This window comes from Rhinopithecus bieti, unplaced genomic scaffold (assembly GCF_001698545.2).
Source record: "Rhinopithecus bieti isolate Rb0 unplaced genomic scaffold, ASM169854v2 scaffold_7438, whole genome shotgun sequence".
Classification (NCBI taxonomy): domain Eukaryota; kingdom Metazoa; phylum Chordata; class Mammalia; order Primates; family Cercopithecidae; genus Rhinopithecus; species Rhinopithecus bieti.
Window position 1 is genome coordinate 272414 of NW_016805589.1, and position 21210 is coordinate 293623.

The 21210-nt window shown below is 41.0% G+C and overlaps 2 protein-coding genes across 2 annotated transcripts in view; both read left to right on the forward strand.

Annotated features, from left to right (window-relative positions):
• The window catches only part of LOC108530149 (protocadherin alpha-10-like), a 127404-nt gene extending 127264 nt beyond the window's left edge, over window positions 1–140 (forward strand). The window contains 1 exon segment of the mRNA XM_017872855.1: window positions 82–140. The gene's annotated coding sequence lies outside the window, so the exon portion shown is untranslated.
• Window positions 1–21210, forward strand: part of LOC108530157 (uncharacterized) — a 234641-nt gene that overhangs the window by 202729 nt on the left and 10702 nt on the right. The window contains 2 exon segments of the mRNA XM_017872859.1: window positions 82–140; window positions 2061–2149. Of these exon segments, the coding sequence (XP_017728348.1) occupies window positions 82–140; window positions 2061–2149 (148 nt within the window).

Here is a 21210-nt window from a genome sequence, read left to right on the forward strand (position 1 = left end):
GAGTAGCTAATCAATTAACAGCATCCCTGGGAGAACATTGTCTTGTCATTTTAACAGAAAACTCTCTTTGTGATTTTGCAGCCACGACAGCCCAACCCTGACTGGCGTTACTCTGCCTCCCTGAGAGCAGGCATGCACAGGTATGTATTTTCCTCCTCGTTCACTCAGAAGTAACCTTAACTTGGTATGGCTCAGATAATGTGCGTCTTCATAGACCAGAAGCAGCTGTCAAAACTGAAAAGCTTCAGGTACTTTGCCAGGAAAATGCAATTTTTTTGTCCCTGTGTCTATTCCTTGAAAGATTGCAAATGGTCAGTGCCAAATGCTTATCAAGTGCTGGAATATAGAGTCCTCTGTAAAATCACAGAAACAGGCCGCTGTATATTTTCTCCCATCAAAATTTCTACAGGGAAGTAATCTCAACCTCCTTCATCACTCTCTACCTATGCTTTCTTTTCCTCCTTTAAAAACAGTAATTAATACTCATGCTTTGAGACTTGGGGACATTGTGCAATGTATTTACATACATGTTGTCTACCTTGTTTTTTTTTTAATCTCACATTGACTATTACATCCTATTACCTTCAATAACTGATTGCTGTTGTTGTTCATGTTCATGCCTATTAGAGTCTCCTCATCTTTCCCATCTGTTGCTATCTTATTGTCATCAATGACATGGGTTCTTCAGAGGATGAGCCATGTAAAGGGCCTTTATTGGATATCTGGAGACCAAATCTAGCTTACTTTAAATTAACCTAGAGTAACAGCATTAGTCTAAGACTCAGATTAAATATAATTTTGCTTTCTCTACTTTGTCTCTCTGACAGTAATTGATTAACTACTATTATTTCTGGAGGTGATCTAGTATCCATGCCATGGGGCCAAATAAAAGATTCATTATTTGCAAATGTCTTTGGAAACCAAATGGGAAGGACCAAGAAACAAATGATCACTGGTCAATATGGTGAAACCCTGTCTCTACTAAAAATACAAAAATGAACCAGGCATGGTGGCGGGTGCCTGTAGTCCCAGCTACTTGGGAGGCTGAGGCAGGAGAATTGCTTGAACCTGGGAGGCCAAGGTTGCAGTGAGCTGAGATGGCACCACTGTACTCCAGCCTGAGTGACAGAGTGAGGCTTTGTCTCAAAATTAAATTAAATTAAATTAAATTAAAGGGTCCTCTAATTTTGATGAGGGTTTTCTTGGACATTTTCTCTTAGGATCCCACTTATTTCTTCCTTCCTTTCTTCCTTCCTTCCTTCCATCATTCATTCATTCATTCATTCATTCATTCATCCATCCAACAAATATTTGAGAGATTAATATGTGTTAGCATTAGACATACATAAATGAATACTGCACCATGTTCTCTTTTCTCTTGAACAGTTTATGTTCTATCTCTGCTTGCCTCTAAAGGTCTCCCAGTTTGTATCTCACTCCCAGCAATGTTTTATGCTGAATTAATCTCTTCTGAACTGAGATCTGTGAGTGGTGGTGATCAGGTTTCTCTAGTCTCAGGAAATACAGGGTGGGTCATCTACGCCTAAAAGATATAGAAAGAGTAAAATAGAAAATAAGGTTAAGAATTAATTGGATAGCCAAATTGGAACAATACTCCAATTATCGGAAAATAATTTTAGTGTGTTTTCTTCTTTAGAATAGAGAACCCTTGAACAAGAGAACCTACAAGAGAGTCTTGGAGCTTTTGAGAACAAGCCCTCCTCATCTGCTTCAGCATCGAGATGTTAAAATGGCTTAGTCCTCTGGTGGGCTTCCTGTTAGATTTAGTGAGCACCACATGGCGTTAATAAGAAACAAAATTGCCATAAAGATAGAACATGTGTATTCCTGGAATAGTATAGCAAGCAGTAAGTAAGTCAGCAGTGCTTCTGCAGTTTATGCAGGGTGACTGCTCAGCAGTAATTGCTTCAGTTCAAGCATGAGCAGAATGTGTTAGCTGCAGCCCTGTCTTCATAGATGTAAGCAATTTCTGAGGGTGGAAGAAGAGCTGGGAAAGCATTTATGATCTAACCGTTATCTGGGTCTGTGTATTTATTCAGCTCTGTGCACCTAGAGGAGGCTGGCATTCTACGGGCTGGTCCAGGAGGGCCTGATCAGCAGTGGCCAACAGTATCCAGTGCAACACCAGGTAAAGAGCTGGGGGTCTCTCCATTCTTTCTTGGGTTCTAGAAAGTGATCAGATGACCTGTTTTTGTAAGATCAAGAATGTTGATGGCTCTTTTTCTTTTATCTTTTTGTTCTTCCCTTTTTTCCGTACATACATGATTTCCTTACATATATGATTATTTTGATTTTATACCTAATGCTCTTCAGGAGTTGAAAAAGGATAACATAAGACAAGTGTGCGTGTGTGTGTGTGTGTGTGTATGAAGTTTTTGGGATTTGTTTGTTTAAATCAGGTACCTTTCAAATGCTTAGGCCATCCAAGACATGCCAAGAAGATCTGGTGGCCTTATGCACAGAGATGACACTGTTAACAAAGATCTTTTGGTTGAAGACTATGGAAACCCACCCAAAGTAGTAAGGAAAGAAAGAGAAAAAGTAGGAAAGAAAGAAAAGGAAGGAAGGAAAGAAGGAAGGAAGGAAGGAAGGAAGGAAGGAAGGAAGGAAGGAAGGAAGAAAGATGGTTTCTCATGGAAGTGGAAAGTTATCAGAACCAAAGCATTGTTTTGAGTTCAAGTCAAAGTTAATCTGCTTCTCTCTGCACATCAACAACATTCTGCAGATGACTTTTAGTGCCTTGGCATGCATGTTGCCAAACATGATCGCCTCACAATTTCTTAGTTTAGAGGGATAATAGGGACCATTTCCTAATCCACACTTTCAGCAAAGAGAACCTGCCAAGTTGTGTAAAAAACCTAATGACTGGGTGAGTATAGGAAAATTGCTTAAACTCACATTTCCTTGGTATCCTTATTCTTGCCCTATCACTAAAGCAGGGTCATGTAATAGAAATATGGCTTTGGAGGCCCATAGCTGTGGCAGTTTTCAGAAAGGGAAGATTAAGTGTTGGTAGAGACACAAAATATGTCTACTCTAATCCTCTATTAATAGAACATCATGATGATAATAGTAGTTACTAATTATTAAGCCATAATACGCCTCGACACTGTGCCAAGTACATTCTATGTGTGTTCTCATTTATTCTTTAAGCCAAGCTTGCAAGGGATTTATTATATCTATTCTACGTATGAGAAACTGGAGAGACAGAGAGATTAAGCAATGTACCCAAGTTCACATAGCTTGTAAGTGGCAGAGGGTAGGATTCAAACCCAAATGTGTTTAGTTTCAAATCCAAGTATATCTGGCACTTATATTCATAAGACGGCTGGCTTGCAAGAATCCATTCAAGTTCAAATACATATCTACATACATAACAGATGACATAGAATGTGTGTGTAAAAGGTTTTTTCCCAAAAATAATCAGATGTCTTTCAAATTATTAAGTAACATGCAGCTAAGGGCCCATTTTTTGCTGGCAACTCTAAGGGCGTTCATTGATTCTAATCAGCCAGGATTTGCTATTTATGGATGTTGCACAATTCAACTAAAAGTCACATTTGTCCAAAAAATATACAAGTTGAAGCAATTCATTAGAGAGCTAATATTGCCAGATTGCAAGGGGAAGAACATAAAATAGTTCATTGACAAATCTATACCCTCAATGCCAATGACGGAGTGAAGACGTGATAGAGGAGGAAGTGGTTTTAGATTGCCAAGTGTTGCAAGATATGGAGGCATCTGGGAAGGTGAGAATTTCCCAAAGAAGCCACATGAAATCATGACTTTCTACCCTGCCTTTGTTTCAGTTTTTCTTGCTTTTATGGAGGTATTGTAGGTCGACCTGGTGAGCCAAAAACTAACTTTGAATACATTCTCCCTCCCAGTGGTGATGCTGGTTGGTGTGTATTCCTAGGCAAATGTGGAACAGGAACCATGTATTGATATTTCATACATCTGGCCGGGTTCCTCTTTCAGATTCAAAAAATGTTAAGAACCTATCTTTTTTACAGAGATAGAGGAGGGAATCTCCATTGTTCCCTTTTTTACTGTCCCAGCCCCTCTTGTATAACCCATTTTATCCAGAACTGTGCCTGGCTGCTGACACATGAGTCACAGTCTTCATGGACTATGCTGGATAGGGCTTACATCTTCCAGCTACTCCGTGGCAACCTAATCATACTTTTCAATACATACCTCTGCATCAATGATGTAAAGTTAAAGGGATTCTCTACTTTCTCCCCGTCTTTCTGGTACTTTTAGGCTTTTAAGACTCAATATATGTTCTGCACTGCTTGGAGGGAATATGGCATAAAGATTAAGATTATGATTTCGAGTCAGATTTGAGTTGAATTACTTGCTGAGTGAGCATAGACAAACTGCCTGAATTCATATTTTCTTAATTACCCTTTCTGTAAATTGGGTGTAGCAATAATAATAACACCTGTTTTATTGAGTTACCATGAGAACTAAAGGAGAAAAAACAACTGAGCATAGTGCTTGACATATAGTTAATAAATGTCTATTTTTTTTTTTTTGAGACAGAGTCTTACTCTGTCCCCCAGGCTGGAGTGCAGTGGCACGGTATCGGCTCACAGCAACCACTGCCTCCTGGGTTCAAGGGATTCTCCTGCCTCAGCCTCCTGAGTAGCTGGGACTACAGGCGTGTGCCACCAAACCTGGCTAATTTTTTGTGTTTCTACCAGACATATTTTGTGTCTCTACCAACACTTAATTTTTTAGTAGAGATGGGTTTCACCATGTTAGCCAGGATGGTCTCAATCTCCTGACCTCGTGATCCACTCACCTTGGCCTCCCAAAGTGCTGGGATTACAGGCGTGAGCCCCTGTGCCTGGCCTCACTGATGAATTCTTTTGCTTTGTTGAGAAACTGTTCATTTATTTTCACAGTCTGCAAAAGCCTAAGATAAAGATGCCACACTCTGAAGGGATCAACAAGGGCATCACCAAGTGATGTTTTCTGCGGGATAAACAAGTCAGGCATTAAATTGGTTAATCCTGATTACTGGCCCCTTTCTCTAGCCTCCCCTCTGTGTGAGCAGACCTGGACCACAGGCTTTCTTATTTCCTTTCAGCTTCCCTTGAGACTGAGCAGAGAGAGAAAATTAGCTAAATCGGCAATGCAGGGAATATGGTTGTAGCCTCTTCTTCAGATAGAGGAATGTGTTTGGGGGTGGGGAGGGACATTAAAGGGCCAGTCGCTCATGTTACAGCTCTTTTTAACTTCAGGAATACGAATGCCCTGAAGTGGTTTTAATGAATGCCCTCTTGTGATCAGTTCCTAGAGGCAATCCCAGAGGTTATAAAAGGACTGCCCCTGCCTGTGAGGGAACTGGTCTGGCTTCAGTGGGCCAGGCTACTTTGTTATCTGTCATTGGTTCTTCCAGCTCCTCTTTCTACATTTCAGGGGTTCTCAGGCCTTACCTAAGGCAACAGTACATTAGTTTTAGAGTGGGAGATGCTCACTATTTTCAGAAAAGTTCAGAAAATTTCAAAACACACAGCACTGCAGAAGATAACATTATAGTTTCTCAAGACCCCAGGGGATCTGAGACTAAACAGTGGAAGATTAGTTAGGTAGGGGAAGCCACTAAGGCAATGAGGCTTAGTTGGAGAACCTTGGTTTAGACAATGGTTCTCAAAGGAGCAGCAATACCAACAATACCCAGAAACTTGTTAGTAATGCAGATTCTTAGGCTCTGTCCTAGTCTAATGAATCAGAAATTCTCAGGATGGAGGCTGGGTGTGGTGGCTCATGCCTGTAATCCCAGCACTTTGGGAGGCCAAGGTGGGCAGATCACTTGAGGTCAGGAGTTCAAGATCAGCCTGGCCAACATGGCGAAACCCCGTCTCTACTAAAATTACAAAAATCAGCTGGGCGTGGTGGCAGGTGCTTGTAATCCCAGCTACTCGGGAGGCTGAGGCAGGAGAATTGCTTGAAACCTGGAGGTGGAGGTTGCAGTGAGCTGAGATTGCACCACTGCACTCCAACCTGGACGACAGAGTGAGACTCCATCTCAAAAAAAAAAAAAAAAGAGAGAAAAGAAAAGAAAAAGAAAAAAAGAAAAAAGAAAGAAAGGCATTCTCAGGAATAGGACCCAGCAGTCTATGTTTTAAAAAGCCTTCCATGTGATGCCAAACTACTCTAAAGTTTAAGAACTGGTCTAAGGTCAATATTCCTGAGGTTGTCTTATATCATTACAGGCTGAGAATCCATGCACGGAAGCCATCTGTTTATGGTTCTTGTGAGAAGAAGGGGGCCTTTTCCCATGCCCAAGAGATAATTGTTAAGAGCTCAAGCTTGGGAGTCAGTGACGCTTTCTGAATTCTACCTCTACCACTCAGTAATTGTATGTTCCTGGGAACATTACTTAAATTTCCTGATTCTCAGTTTCTTTCTCTATAAAATGGGGAGAATAGTGGTGTGTACCTTATAGGGTTCTTGCAAAAATTAGATAAGATAATGCACACACATTGCAGAATCTGAAGAACAATAAGGGTTTAGTAAACAATAGCTATTTTAAATGATTTTCAAGGTATGAGTCTATCCTTCAGCTTCAAAATTTAGACCCAGGTTGTTCTGAGTATTCTCTGTGGGAAGAATCTGCTATAGAGAAGGTTTTTTCAAAGTGCCTGTCTCTTTGTTTCCTTAGGGGATTAGTTTTGCCCTGATTTGCCACATCTCTTTACTCTGTGGAAAATGGACACAGTTTATGTGCCCTAGTTTTATATGGGGATTTATAATCTTAATTGTCTCAAGGATTCTTACCTCTCTGACAAAACCAACTCCCCATAGAAAGACTCCATGGAGACTCCATCTCTGATCCTTTCCCAGAAAGAAAGCATGATCCTTAAGTTTTTCGGAATCTATTTAGGAGCACTGTCAACATGAATTTTTCCATTTCATGAGTGAGTGCAGCCTCAGGCCTTGTTGGAGAATTTAGAAAGCATGCTGTTCCACTAACCTGTTCAACCTCAACTTCTGCCGTTGTCATAGCAATGACAGTCCTGGGAGGTGTGTGCATATCCTTATTAGGAAAAAACAAATGAGATCAGGGATCTGTGTGAGTGGGGCAGCTCCCGCCTGTGAGTAGCCTTTGCTCTCACCTGCCATCTAACAGCCCAGGAGTGCCAGCTTGGCTTAGCTTTCTCTACCTGAGGAAAGTAAGTCCTCATAAGATGCACTTTTACTTTCTGGGGGTGTGAAACTCATTGTGTTTGCTGGAATTCTCTTTGCAGCTTATGATAAAGAATTTGTTTGTTTTGGATTGACCTGAAGGGAGGAAGCAAGGGTGTGGGAAGGGAAATTAGCATCCTCTACCTAGGAGAAGCCATGAAGCTTACTTAAGTCTTTGCTGGCTCCATCCATTCATGACTTTCTTCATCTTCTTCTTGGGAAAATACTCTGTACCTTCCACTTTTAATGGTCATGTAAATAAAAGACTAGAATGGAGATTTCCTGATTTTCTGAAATTAAACATTTTTGTTTATGAAAAGATTCTAAGATAGTTCTTTCCATAGATGCTCTGTATTTCCTTGGACCTCTCATTTGCCCCATGGTAATTATTCTAGGATTGGTGGCCTGGGCAGAATACAGTCATGATTAAGACCATAATACATAATAAAAGAGTTTCTTCCGTAACAGTAGCCCCAAACAGAGATCACGTGTCTCCTGAAACCTATCCAGTCTCATATGCACTCAGATGTACGCTCCTGGATATAACATTTTAGAGAGTATAGCGAGGAGAATAGAGCAACACTGTTCTCTTAGGCTGCAGTTTCCTTCAAGCCCCATGATGGAGAGAAGCAGGCTAATGCAGGGTAAGGGAGTAGAGACTTACTATAGTTTCTTCAGTTATCATTGATTCCTTTAATATGCCAGCTACATTGAAGCAATACAGTCTGGCCCCTGAAAACCTTGTCAGGAGAAACAACTTTTGAATATATCTTAGAAAAATAAAACACTTTATCCCTTCTTTTGTTTAAGAGGGTTGCATAAAACAGGAAAGTTTCTGAATTACCCTCCCTTCTAGCTTTCTTTATATACCATTCTTTGTAGCTGAAGTTTTAAGCCCCTTGTCAAAAGGGAGATTCAAGTTTCTGCTGGGGAGATGTCAGTGTCACAAAGGACCAAGGAAGTGGGGGCTCACCAACTTTGCCACCTGCCTCAGCTCAAAGGTGATGGGCCACCTGTGTGACTGAGAGCTTTGCGGGAAAGAGGATACGGAGGGTGGAGAGTCTGCACTTCACTCTGTGGGAAAAATTGCTGAGATTGTTTAGAATTGGTAGGCTTGGAACTCCTCCTGAGAGGTGCTTCAACAAGAAAGGCCTGCTTATAACCTGGGTTGAGGGCAGAGGAGGAAGATAGTTTGTAATTCCTTTAAGTTTTACAGCTCCGGCAAGCCCTGTACTCAGCCTCACTGATACAAGTAAACTAAAAATGAAAGTCTGCCCTAGTGACAGCAAGGGTCTTTCATGGCAATGTTTTAAAATAAATTCTGCCCAGATTTCAAAGGAACATGAAAATTTTATCTTCAGAGGCAGTCAGTTTGCAGTTGAAAAGGTCATTGCCTAATCTGGAGAAACATATTCAGTTCAAGCACTGACTAGAGACTAGGGGCCCCCCCAAGAAAGGGCCATAAGATTAGTCACTGCCAGGAAGCCTGGCAATGAGTGTGTGGACTGGAGAGGAATCTTTCTCTGCCTCAGCACTTGGAGTCTCCATTACTCACAATCAGAAAAAGAGGGAGAGCAGAAATAGATGGCATTCCACGTTTATCTCAGTGAGACCAAGAGCTTCCTCAGCAACAGCCCTGTCTGAAATGGTCTATCTCCAAGGGCATGGGCTAGGCAAAGGACGGGAAAAGTCAGTCCTGAAGATGGTAATACTAAAGGAAATAAGGGGGAAGAAGGATGCTTGTGCTACTTTTGAAACAGGAAATTGAGAGCTTTGTAGAAGTCAGAAAATTAGGGTATGAAAAGATAACTTTTAAGAACCAAATGTGGACCTAAGAACACAGAGAAGTTTATTGTAACTAGCGTTGTATTCCTTGTCTGCTGGATCCCAAACAATGTACCCTCGGTCTTGAGATTATAGATGCCATTACCTGTAAAAAACCAACCAAACGAACTTTAAAAATAAGTAAAGTCTTCCCTGTACAGAAAGTCTAAACAAGCAAGTTTGTTGGTGATGTTCCAAGAAGGTTCACCAGCTTGGGCTTTCTACCAACATTGTCCCAATCTTGTGTCCAGAGCTGTTGCTGTAGTTGGTATCATGAGTGAAGCTGAAGAGTGAGGTGACATTCCCCAAGTCTTCTCTCTTGTCTTTTTTGACTGTGCGTCATAAATACTGTCTTACCCAAGAACACACCTGTTGGATCTCTTTTCCCATAATCACCTGGAGTCAGATGAATACCGTAAAGGTCTGTGGTAAGACTGGAAGCCTCAGCCAGTATGAATGATTTACATTAGATGCACATCGAGCTGCTTTCAGAGAGTCCAGATTTGTGGGGATAAGAGCATCAGTAGGTATATAAACAGCCCTAGGGTGGATACCTTTGAGTCTGTGAGTTTGGCTCTGTGTTGGACGATGAACCATGAAATAGAGCCCTGAGGACATTTTTTTTTTTAAGTGTATGTTCCAGTAAGTGGGTCTTTGCTGGGTCAAGTTTTTTTTTTTTTTGAAATGGAGTCTCGCTCTGCCGCCCAGACTGGTAGAGTGCAGTGGTGCGCTCTCGGCTCCCTGCAACCTCCACCTCCTTGGTTCATGCTATTCTCCTGCCTCAGCCTCCCGAGTAGCTGGGACTACAGGTGCCTGCCACCACGCCTGGCTAATTTTTTGTATTTTTAGTAGAGACGGAGTTTCACCATGTTAGCCAGGATGGTCTCCATCTCCTGACCTCGTGATCCGCCCGCCTTGGCCTCCCGAAGTGCTGGGATTACAGGCGTGAGCCACCGCACCTGGCCTGGGTCAAGTTTTATACGTCTTTAAATCCCATACTGTTGCCTCCTGGATTGTAGAAATAGTCTCTTAGAACAAGAGAAAGGAAGACAATAGCTACCATTTATTGAGAACTGTGATAAGCGCTTTACATGTGTTGCATACTTAACTTTGAGAGAAGTACATTATTATTCCCATGTTTCAGATAAAGAAATTAAAGCTCATAAGAATTAAGTGGCTTTCTTACATTCATACAGCTAGTAAAAATGTTTTTTGCTCACCATTGTATTCCCAGTGTCAAGCAGGATGCCTAGCACACAATGATGCTCAATAAATTTTGTTGAATTCATAAATAAATGCAGTGGTAAAGGCAGTATTTGAACCCATGTCTGCTCGCTGTTGAACCCTATACACTTAACACATTACTATTACCTTGTCCTGCATGATACAGGAAGGGAATAGCTTGGTAACTTGGAAAAGACTATTTACTGTCTGAATTCTAGGCCAACCGTAGGGGCTCTGTATTTATTTCCCATTACTGTTGTAGCAAGTTAATCATAAACTTCATGGCTTAAAACAACACAAAGTATTATCTTCCAGTTCTGGAAGTCAGAAGTCCAAAGTTAGTTTCACTGGGCTAAAATCAAGGTGTGTTCTTGCCACTATATAACAAGGATCCACTTTCCTTTCGTTTCCAATAACAGGCTCCTTATTTCTACCTGAGCCCTCATCGGCAGCACCTTTAATGTCCACATTTGTAACAGCAATCTGTTCATGACAGTTTAGGTTTGCTCCTCACTTTCTTCTGAGTCCTCTCTAGTAGAGTCATTAATATGCATATTTCTACTAGCAGCCTGTTCAAGGTAATCTAGGCCGTTTCTATCATGCTCTTCAAAATTCTTCGACTCTGCCCATTTCCCAATTTCAAGGCCGCTTGCGTATTTTTAGGCATTCATAACAGCAGAACCCCACTTCCAGATACCAAAATCTGTATTAGTTTCCTTGGGCTGCCATAACAAATTAACACAAAGTCCCTTTTGCCATGTAACATAATATATTCACAAGTTCTAAAATTAGGATGCAGTCATTGTGGTGGGGCTATTATTCTGCCTACCACATGGTTTTTCATATTCAGGCAGAGGTGGCTGTGTGTGTGTGTGTGTGTGTGTGTAAGTTAATTTCAGTAGAGAATGAACTAGCGTAGAGAAAGAGAATTAAGATGAGATGTGTCATGGAAGAACAGTGACTGATGATGCTAACTTTGCTTAGTCAAGAAGCATGATCCATTTAAATCATGCTTTCAGTGATCTACCCAATCAGATAAACTACTCTTCCTTCCTGGGAAGAGTAAGGAAGGAAGTAGATGAAAGATGAAAAGTTCTTTTCCTAGCACATACCTGCAAAGGATGGGGATATTGGTTTGGTGGGCATTCCCTTTTCCAAGAGCAAAGGTGGAAATGTGGAGAAAGGAGAAAAATAGTTCCCAATACATTATTGTGTTCTGGACTTAGAGATATTGTTCTGCCCCAGGTTTAAGAATATTGTTCCAAGAGTTGGGAGCAGGCAGCAGAGGACAGTACTCTCTAGATCACCCAGAGGCTAATCTGTAAGGATTCAATCCTGGGACATGGTAGATAATGGAAAAGTCACTGTCACAAGTGATGCCAGGAGATGGAGCAACACATATTGCCTGCCTTGTATGCATCTAGCGTCTGTGTCTAAGTGAAAGCTGATTATATCCAGAACTTCCCTGAAAAAAAGAAGAAAGAGCCTGATTGGTGTGTATGTGTGTATTAGGGGTTGAGGGGTGGGTAATGCTCCTGCCAATGTTCCTAAATCCCACTTGCTTTTCCTGTGATGCTTCCCGTGTTGTGGATAGGAGGGTAGGATGGTTCGGGGTCAATTTTATGGATGCATATGTACCTAAGGATGTGTTTGTTTTTTGGGAGCATTTTGTATAAACAACCCAGTTTCACTCTAGCTCCTTCCTTGAGATTCTAAACAAGCTGGATGTCTCCAAAGCTTAGGCCCTCTCCATGCTTATAGTAGCTCTCTCTGGAGATGAAATCACCCCTTATACTGCTGACAATGATTAGGCCATGGGACCCATGAAAGAGTCTCCCCAGAGTCCAGCATCCCCTGTGGGCTGCTTGTGTCACCAAGATGTCAATCCAACTGCTGTTCTTGCAGTCTGCAGTCAGCAGGGCTGTGTTTATTCAGCGGTCAGTGTCACATCAATTTCCTTCTGTTGCAACAAGTATAAATCGATTCTACATATTTGCCTTTGGGAAATTTCTTTAGAGGGAAACTCACTAAAGTTAATTTCTTTAGCTTTTTCGTATGTTCTCTCTGAATCTGGGGATTTAGAGATATAAATTAGCTTCTTTGGTCTTTTCTTGCCCAGGGTCACAACCTTGCCTCCAGGATAGTACCTTCTAAATGTTTGTGATTTGAAGGGCACTACAAAGATCCTCACAAAAACCACCTCCCAGCCAGGTCCCTGGAACTCCATCATTAACCACCGTCATCAGCATTTCTCTTTTAAAATCCTTATTCATTCCTATTCTCTTTCTTTCTTTCTCACACACACACACACACACACACACACACACACACACGGGAGAGAGAGACAGAGAGAGAGATAAAGAAGTGAAGTATATAGTATCCTTTCTAGGGATGCTTTTCTTGGCTTGGCTCCAATGTAGATTTTGTTGGGACCCTCTACATATAGTCATGTACCAAATAACGACACTTTGGTCAACAATGGACCACATATGTGACAGTTGTCCCATAAGATTGTAATACCATATTTTTACTGTACCTTTTCTATGTTTAGATACACAAATACTTGCCATTATATTACAGTTGCACAGTATTTTCTACAGTAACATGCTGTGCAGGTTTGTAGCCTAGGAACAACAGGCTATACCATATAGCCTAGGTACGTAGTAGGCTATGCCATCTAGCTTTGTGTAAGTACACTCTATGATATCCATACAACAAAAATGCCTAGTGATGCATTTCTCAGAGCATATCCTCATTGTTAAGTGATGCATGACTGTAGTCATCATCAAACATTTATTAAGCACTTAGGTCAGGTCAGGCTCTGTTCTAGGTGATGCAAATATAATATTAAATATAACACAGTCCTGCACTTATAAATCTAATGGTGAAGGCAGAAATGTAAAGAAATATGATGGAAATATTACATTGTCATGTGATAAGGACCATGATAATGCCCTACATAGGCAGGGTCAATGAAGGGGAAGGAAGCTGGGACAAACCACCAGGGCCTGTTGGTCCAGAATGGGACCCAGCATCTATCTATGTTATAATCAGTTCAAACCCTAGGTAAATAAGGTAAGCTGTTCTGCCTTTCTTGAGACAGTCCCCAGATTGTTTTCACAGGGCCCAAACACTCTTAGCAACCATGAACAGTGGATGTCATGGATCCCCAGAAGATGGAATTGGAAATTCAGGGGACTAAGTCAGAGATTATTTGACATTTAATACTGGATATTGAGGCCGGGCGCAGTGGCTCACACCTGTGATCCCAGCACTTTGGGAGGTTGAGGCGGGTGGATTGTGTGAGCCCAGGAGTTTGAGACCAGCCTGGGCAACTTGGCAAATCCCCATCTCTACAAAAAAATTTAAGAATTAGCCGGGTGTGATGGCATGCACTTGTCGTATCAGCTACTTGGGAGGCTGAGGCCTGAGATTCACTTGAACCTGGAAGGCGGAGGTTGCAGTGAGCCGAGATCACACTACTGCACTCCAGCCTGGGTGACAGAATGAGAACCTGTCTCGAAAAAAAATTTAAAATACTGGGCATTGCAGGATGGCAAGTAGGATGTGGAGAGGAGGAGAATTCTAGGCAAAGGAAACAATGTGTGCATGCAAAAACGAAAAACAAATAAACTGAATTGTATAGCCTGGGTTAATAGGATGAGTGCATTTGATGGATGTGGTGGGATAAAGAGTGTTAGGAAATGAGATCAGAAACATAGACTGGAATCAGATTTTGTAGGACCTTAAACGTCCTGCTAAATAATTTGTAGTTTCATTTGTTGGCCATGGAGAGCCACTAGAAGGTTAGTTGGTTTGTTTATATTTAGGAAAGAAGATTCTTTTAAGTTTCCTTTACTCTACTGAATTTTCAAAAATCAACCTACAGCAGTCCCAATTTATCTCGGGAGATACGTTCCAAGACCCTCAGTGGATGCCTGAAACCTCATTTAGTACTGACCTTTATATACATTATGTTCTTTCATAGGCGCACCTATGATAAAGTTTAATTTATAAATTAGGCACAATACTCATGTGCTTTGGGACCAGTATTAAGTAAAATAAGTAAATAAGTAAAATAAGTAAAATTGAATACAAGCACTTCGATACCAAAACAGCCAATCGGATAACAAGACACTTTCTAAGTGAACTAACAGGTGAGTAGCATAGACAGCATGGATAGGCCGGACAGAGGGATGATTCACATACTGGGTAGGATGAAGCAGGATGGCTCGAGATTTCATCACATTACTCAGAACAGCTTGCGATTTAAAACTTATGAATTGTTTATTTTTGAAATTTTTCAGTTAATATTTTCAGACTAAGGTTGACTATGGGTAACTGAAGCCTCAGAAATCAAACCTCAAATAATGGGGGATCACTGTACTGAATAACATGTCAAGATGAGCTATGAGCTTTCAACTTAGTGTTTTTCTTCTCCCAAACCAAATATTGGAAACTTTGGAGTGTTTAGAAAAGGAGAATCAAAACGAGAAGTAAATGCAGCATTTTTTTAATTGTAAAAAAAAGAAGGGCGGGCCTTGGAAATGTTCTTAGGTAATCCTGGTGGATTTGATATGTCATGTCTGAGAAAATGTGGAGAGTGAAGGGCAGGTTTAAAATTTGTCTCGTGTTAGTTTCTGAAGGGAGATAGCATGGCATTGCACAGTGCCTCACATTTCTATCGTATAACTTAATAATTGTGCAACCTGTGCTTCAGATTTATCACTGTGTAAAAGAGGAGAGATCATAGGCTGTTGTAAGTATTAAATGAGATAATGCATGCAAAATGCTTAGAACCATGCTTAGTTCATGGTAGCCACTCAAAAATGTCATCAGAACTGTTACTACTCAATTTAATGCTCCTGGCACTTAACACAGTGCTTGGCACACAGTAAAGAGGATTCAAAATGTTTTTGCTAGGTTACATGGAATGGTATGGAAGTATGCAGGGTAAGGTAGAGAGTTCTCATATTATCTTGCCTTCCTTATACTGCAGTGTGCTGACAGCACCTCCATTTTATATCCTCAATGCACGGATATCACTACTTGTCTAGAAATGGTTGCTCAAGTCTGAGAAGTGACACAGCAACACAGAGCCTGGGATTGCTGCCAAATTTTAAGAAGCACAGATTGTAACAAAGTAAGGGGGGAGGGTAGAGAAGAAAAGTTTGAAAACCCAACCAAAGTCAGAAGCCATTTTGTTGTCAGGTAAAATGATGCCTCATAGATTTTCAGGTGGGGCAGGCAGTGTGAAACCTTTGGGAATAGTCAGTGTTAAGATGTGGTGCTAAGGGAGGAACCCAGTAGTGCTCAGGCCTGGGCAAGACGGGCTTCTTGGGGCCCAGCATTTAGAAAGGCCCTGTGTGTTTTGATATACTGTCACTGTCTTGAAGTTCTTAATTATTTGTTAACAAAGGCCCCCTCCCGCCATTTTCATTTGGCAAATTTCACTGGTTCCTGCAAATTATGTAGTTAATCCTGGGTCCAGGCTAGTTTTTGAACCATGTCGGGCTAGTATTCTTCTGAACCTCTCTCCCTTTGATTTAATTACAGAAGAAACAAAAGTCATAACAAGTTATATCTGTGCAGGACTAAAATAAAATGAGTAGTGCCTCACTCCCTACATCCAATCATGCTTTCCAAAAGTAACCACTACCAATAATTTAGCGTGTATCTCTAGAATTCTTTATATGTCTACATTTTAAATTAATGTATTTTAAAATAAAATAGAATTACATTGTTGAAGTAAGTATTAAACAATACAGCATTATTTGCATATAAATATTTATTTCCCTCAATCCCACTCCCCTTTGGTGAAGCAACCACTGTTAACAATTTTGTGTTTATCCTCCAATATTTTTTGAAATTAATCAACTTTACTTTTTAGAGCAGTTTTAGGTTCACAGAGAAGTTGAGTAGAAAGTGAGAGTTCTCATGCACTCCTGCTTTCCGACGTGCACAATGCCCCCTACCCCCGCCACAGTGACATCCTGCCCAGAGTGGTACATTCATTACAATTGATGAAACTATATTGACATCATTATTGAAACTATCATTACCACCCAACTTCCATGTTTACTTTAGGGTTCACTCTTCCAAATATTTCTTGCATCACTTAACAATGAGGATACACTGAGAAATGTGTCGTTAGGCAGCTTTTTCATTGTACAAATATCATAGAATGTACTTACATAAACCTAGATGGTATAGCATACTACACACTTAGGCTTTATCATATGGCCTATTTCTCTAAGGCTACAAACCTGTACATCATATTACTATACTGAATACCATAGGCAATTGTTACACAATGATAAGTATTTGTGTATCTCAACATACCTAAACACAGAAAAAGTACAATAAAAATATATTATTATAATCTTATAGGACAACTGTCATATGTGTGGTCCACTGTTGACTGAAACATGATTATGGGGCACATGACTATATAGAGATTTTCGAAAAGCAAAATGGGATAATGCTATACATATTATACAGCTTGTGTGTGTGCATATGTTAACAAACACCTTTCTCTATCAGTACATATAGACTTGCCACAATCTTCTTGAGTAAGGGTATAGTACTATGTTGTATATGTGTACTATAATTTATCCAATTTCCTGTTGGTATCTATGTTTTCTAAACAATGCAATATACATTCTTATACATATTTCTTATGCATGCTTACTAGTATTTATATAGGATAAACTTACAGAAGTAGAATTACAGAATCATAGGATATAAAAATATCAAATTGGCAAATTGGCATTCACTTACCTGTGGTTGAACTGCACTTGTTACATACTTCCCTCTGAGCCTTCCATCCCCACCTCGAGCTAGTGCTATATGTCACTTAACTCAGTGACATCATCATCAACAGACTTAACCTCCACAGTTAAAAATGCTAGAGCAAACAGAGGAGAAAATTTGCTTGTGAATCATAATAGCTAACCTGTATTGAACAGTTAAGCTATGTGCCAAGTATTATTCTAAGCACTTTATAAGTATTAACTCCTTTAATCTGTATAACCACACCCAGAAATTTGTGTATTAATATACCCATTTTACTGCTAAGAAAACTGAGACCCATAGGATTAAATAAGGTCACACATCTAGTAAGGGCACCGGAATCTGAAGCAGAATTGTCTGACTTCTGAGTCTGTGCTCTTAACCACTGCACACACCGTCTCTAGAAAGTTTAATGCCATCTTTATGCCAGAATTTATCTATCTTGTTTATCCTTTAAAACTATTATTGTATTTATTCATTTACTTGTCTTTTCCTCCCACTGTACTGTAATTCTTTGAGAACAGAGTACTTGTCCTAATATTATTCATATTTATATCCCTAATTCCTAATTTAATGTCTAATTTATTGTAAATAAGTTTTTTGTTTTTTGTTTTTGAGATGGAGTTTTGCTCTTGTTGCTCAGGCTGGAGTGCAATGGCACAGTCTCAGCTCACTGCAACCTCTGCCTCCTGGGTTCAAGTGATTCTCTTGCCTCAGCCTCCCAAGTAGCTGGGATTACAAACTTGCGCCACCACACTAGGCTAATTTTGTATTTTTAGTAGAGACAGGGTTTCACCATGTTGGTCAGGTTGGTCTTGAACCCCTGACCTCAGGTGATCTGCCTGCCTTGGCCTCCCAAAGTGCTGGATTACTGGCGTGAGCCACGTGCCTGGCCTTGTAAATAATAAGTTTAGTTGAATAAACAACAGTGCCTCTGGGAGGTAGCTATTATATCCATTTTACAAATGAAGAAACTGTAAGTCAATGTTAATCAAAGAGTATCCTAGAAAATAGTAGAGCCGGGCACGGTGGCTCAAGCCTGTAATCCCAGCACTTTGGGAGGCCGAGACGGGCGGATCATGAGGTCAGGAGATCGAGACCATCCTGACTAACGCGGTGAAACCCCGTCTCTACTAAAAAAAAACACAAAAAACTAGCCGGGCGAGGTGGCAAGCGCCTGTAGTCCCAGCTACTGGGGAGGCTGAGGCAGGAAAATGGCGTAAAACCCGGGAGGCGGAGCTTGCAGTGAGCTGAGATCCGGCCACTGCACTCCAGCCTGGGCGACAGAGCGAGACTCCCTCTCAAAAAAAAAAAAAATAGAAAATAGTAGAAAGCAGAATGCCAGAGCTGAGATTTGAACCCAAGACTTTGATACCTCGTCCAGTGTGCTTTCCACCATGTCTAAGCAGCCTCCTTCACTTCCTCCTTCAGAGGGCTATGGAGAGTAACCTAGCAAACATTTCTAAGCTGGAAAATGTCACAGCCCAAAGTCTTCAATCCCCTAGGAGGAGCAGAGCCTGATGGGGAGAGAGTCCTTGGAAAAGAGAATTTCTGAAAGTACTACATTTGGGAATAGGTGGTTAAAGTGGGAGTTGGATTTGTAAAGGAATACTACATAGTAATAATACCCATTCTTTATTTCAGAGTTTCTGCATGTCAGACATTGATCTGTGTGATTTATAAGCCTTGTCTCTTTTTAATGCTCACAATCCCATTAAATGGTTATTGTTATCTTTGTTTTGCATATGAAAGAATGGGAGCTAAGAGGCCAAGTGCCTCGCTCAAAGTTCAACAAATAAGTGGTGAAGCCGATTCCAACTCAAGTCTATGTTACCCAAAAACCTACATTTTAAGCATTGTGTTACCCCCTGGATATGACAGCCAACTGAAGAGGGGGTATTTTGAGAAGAGACTCTAAAGGGAAATTGCCTTCCCTACATCCCAGGGGATGTTACCAACCAGGAAACAAGGTAGAGAAAACTGTGCAGCCTGAGCCCTGCTGGGTTGCGGGGGACTCACGGAAAGAAGAAATGTGAGGTTTTTTTTTAGCTAACTACGGAGACCAGCCATTCCAATGTTTGAATCTGGGTTCGCAGCACATGATGTCTTTATACTCTTAACCTAGAAATGGCAGAGTTATTTTGGGCACAAAGCAAGAGCTGTGGCTTCAAAAATATGCCAAGTGTATTTATCTCTTCCGCTCCAAGATTACTGAAAATTAGCCCAGCTGTAGCTTGGGGCACCAAACAGCCAAAAAATCTTCTTCCAGCTCAACTCATTCCACCCAAAGAGGGTGAAACACCCAGGAGTAGCAGGTCTAGTGGCCTCTGGGGAGTGGGATTAGATTGGCCTCCCCATTGCTAAGCCTGACATCCAATCACACACGCACCACTCTCCCAGCTGCTCTATAGATCAGAATGCTAGGCCTATGAATGGAGCTCAGCTCTGTCTCTTCCCTCATTCCCAAGGCTTCACAAGAAGTAAACAAAACAAACAAAAACTATTTGATTATTGAGCCAAGGAGTCAATGTGAGAATAGTTTTTCACCTTCATTATGAAATCCCTGTGTGGGGCTGAATGTGGTGGCTGACACCTGTGATCCTAGCTCTTTGGGGAGGCAGAGGTGGGAAGATTGCTTGAGGCCAGGAGTTCAAGACCAGTTTGGGCAACACAGCAAGGCCCTATCTCTCTCTCTCTCTCTCTCTCTCTCTCTCTCTCTCTCTCGGCTCTATTAGTTTATGGTATATAGTATATATATCACACACACACACACACACACTTTTTTTTTTTTTTGAGATGGAGTTTTGCTCTTGTCGCAGTCTTGGTTCACTGCAACCTCCTTCTCCCGGGTTCAAGTGATTCTTCTGCCTCAAACTCTCGAGTAGCTAGGATTACAGGTGCCCGCCACGATGCCCAGCTAATTTTTGTATTTTTGGTAGAGACAGGGTTTCACCATGTTGGGCAGGCTGGTCTCAAAATCCTGACCTCAGGTGATGCACCTGCCTCGGCCTCCCAAATTGCTGGGATTACAGGCATGAGCCACTGTGCCTGGCCCCTAACTCTATATGTTAAAAAAAAAAATTAGCCAGGCATAGTGGCACACACCTGTAGTCCTAGCTACTCAGAAGGCTGAGATAAGAGGATCACTTGAGCCCAGGAGGTCCAGGCTGGCAGTCAGCCATGATCTCACCATTGTACTCCAACCTGGGCAACAATATAGACCCTGTCTCTAAAAAAAAAAAAAAAAAAAAATCCTGTGTGATTTAGGACAAATTATCTTGCTGTAATTTAAGCCTTTGGATTCCTTTTTAATAAAATAAATATGCTTTACATATGTACTTAGATAAATACATTTATAATAATAGCTTTAATTGTAATTAAATCATTTAAAATTAAATACATGCAAAATACCCAATAAATTGTCTAATCCATAAGCAATCAATAGTCCTTAAACAAATGAATCTTCTGCTGCTCTGATCTTAATAAGTAAAATTTAATGAGTGTTTACTTTGTGCCATGCACTTATGCTATGTGCTGTATAAGGATAGTTACATTTAATCTATAACAACCCTATGGGGTGGGCACTACTATGATCTTTTTTTACGGATGAAAACTGAGGCCCAGAAATATGAAATAATTTGCCAAACATCACATAATTTACATGATGTAGCCAGGTTTAAGCCTACTATTCTGATTACAGAGCCTAAGATCTTACAGAGAACAGGGAGTATATTTTTACATTCCCTTGTTTCCATGGAAAAGTCTTTCCACTGTCTATTGAAGGACTAAGCAGCAGAGGGGAAGTGCTGGAAATGCTAGCCCGGGTGAGCTTAGCTTCGTCCCTCTCTCTCTGATCCTGGACAGGATTTGGGTTTCAGACCACGATTCTCCTGTGTTTCGTGGGCTGTGATTACTCAGATTAGGTCTGCTCAATTCATAAAGGACTGGCTGGGGTTGGGGGTGAAGGTGTGGGAGAAGGCGGAGCTTGTCCAGTCGGTCCAACAAACCCCACAGATGGCGAAATAGGGGGTGGGGAAGGAGCTTGAGATGTTTTACATCCTGGGCTGTTTCAGCGGTTGATGGCGGATGGTTTTTGCCTTTTGGTCAGCCTGGGTATATACTATCATTCTACAATCGGCCAAATTCTGACAG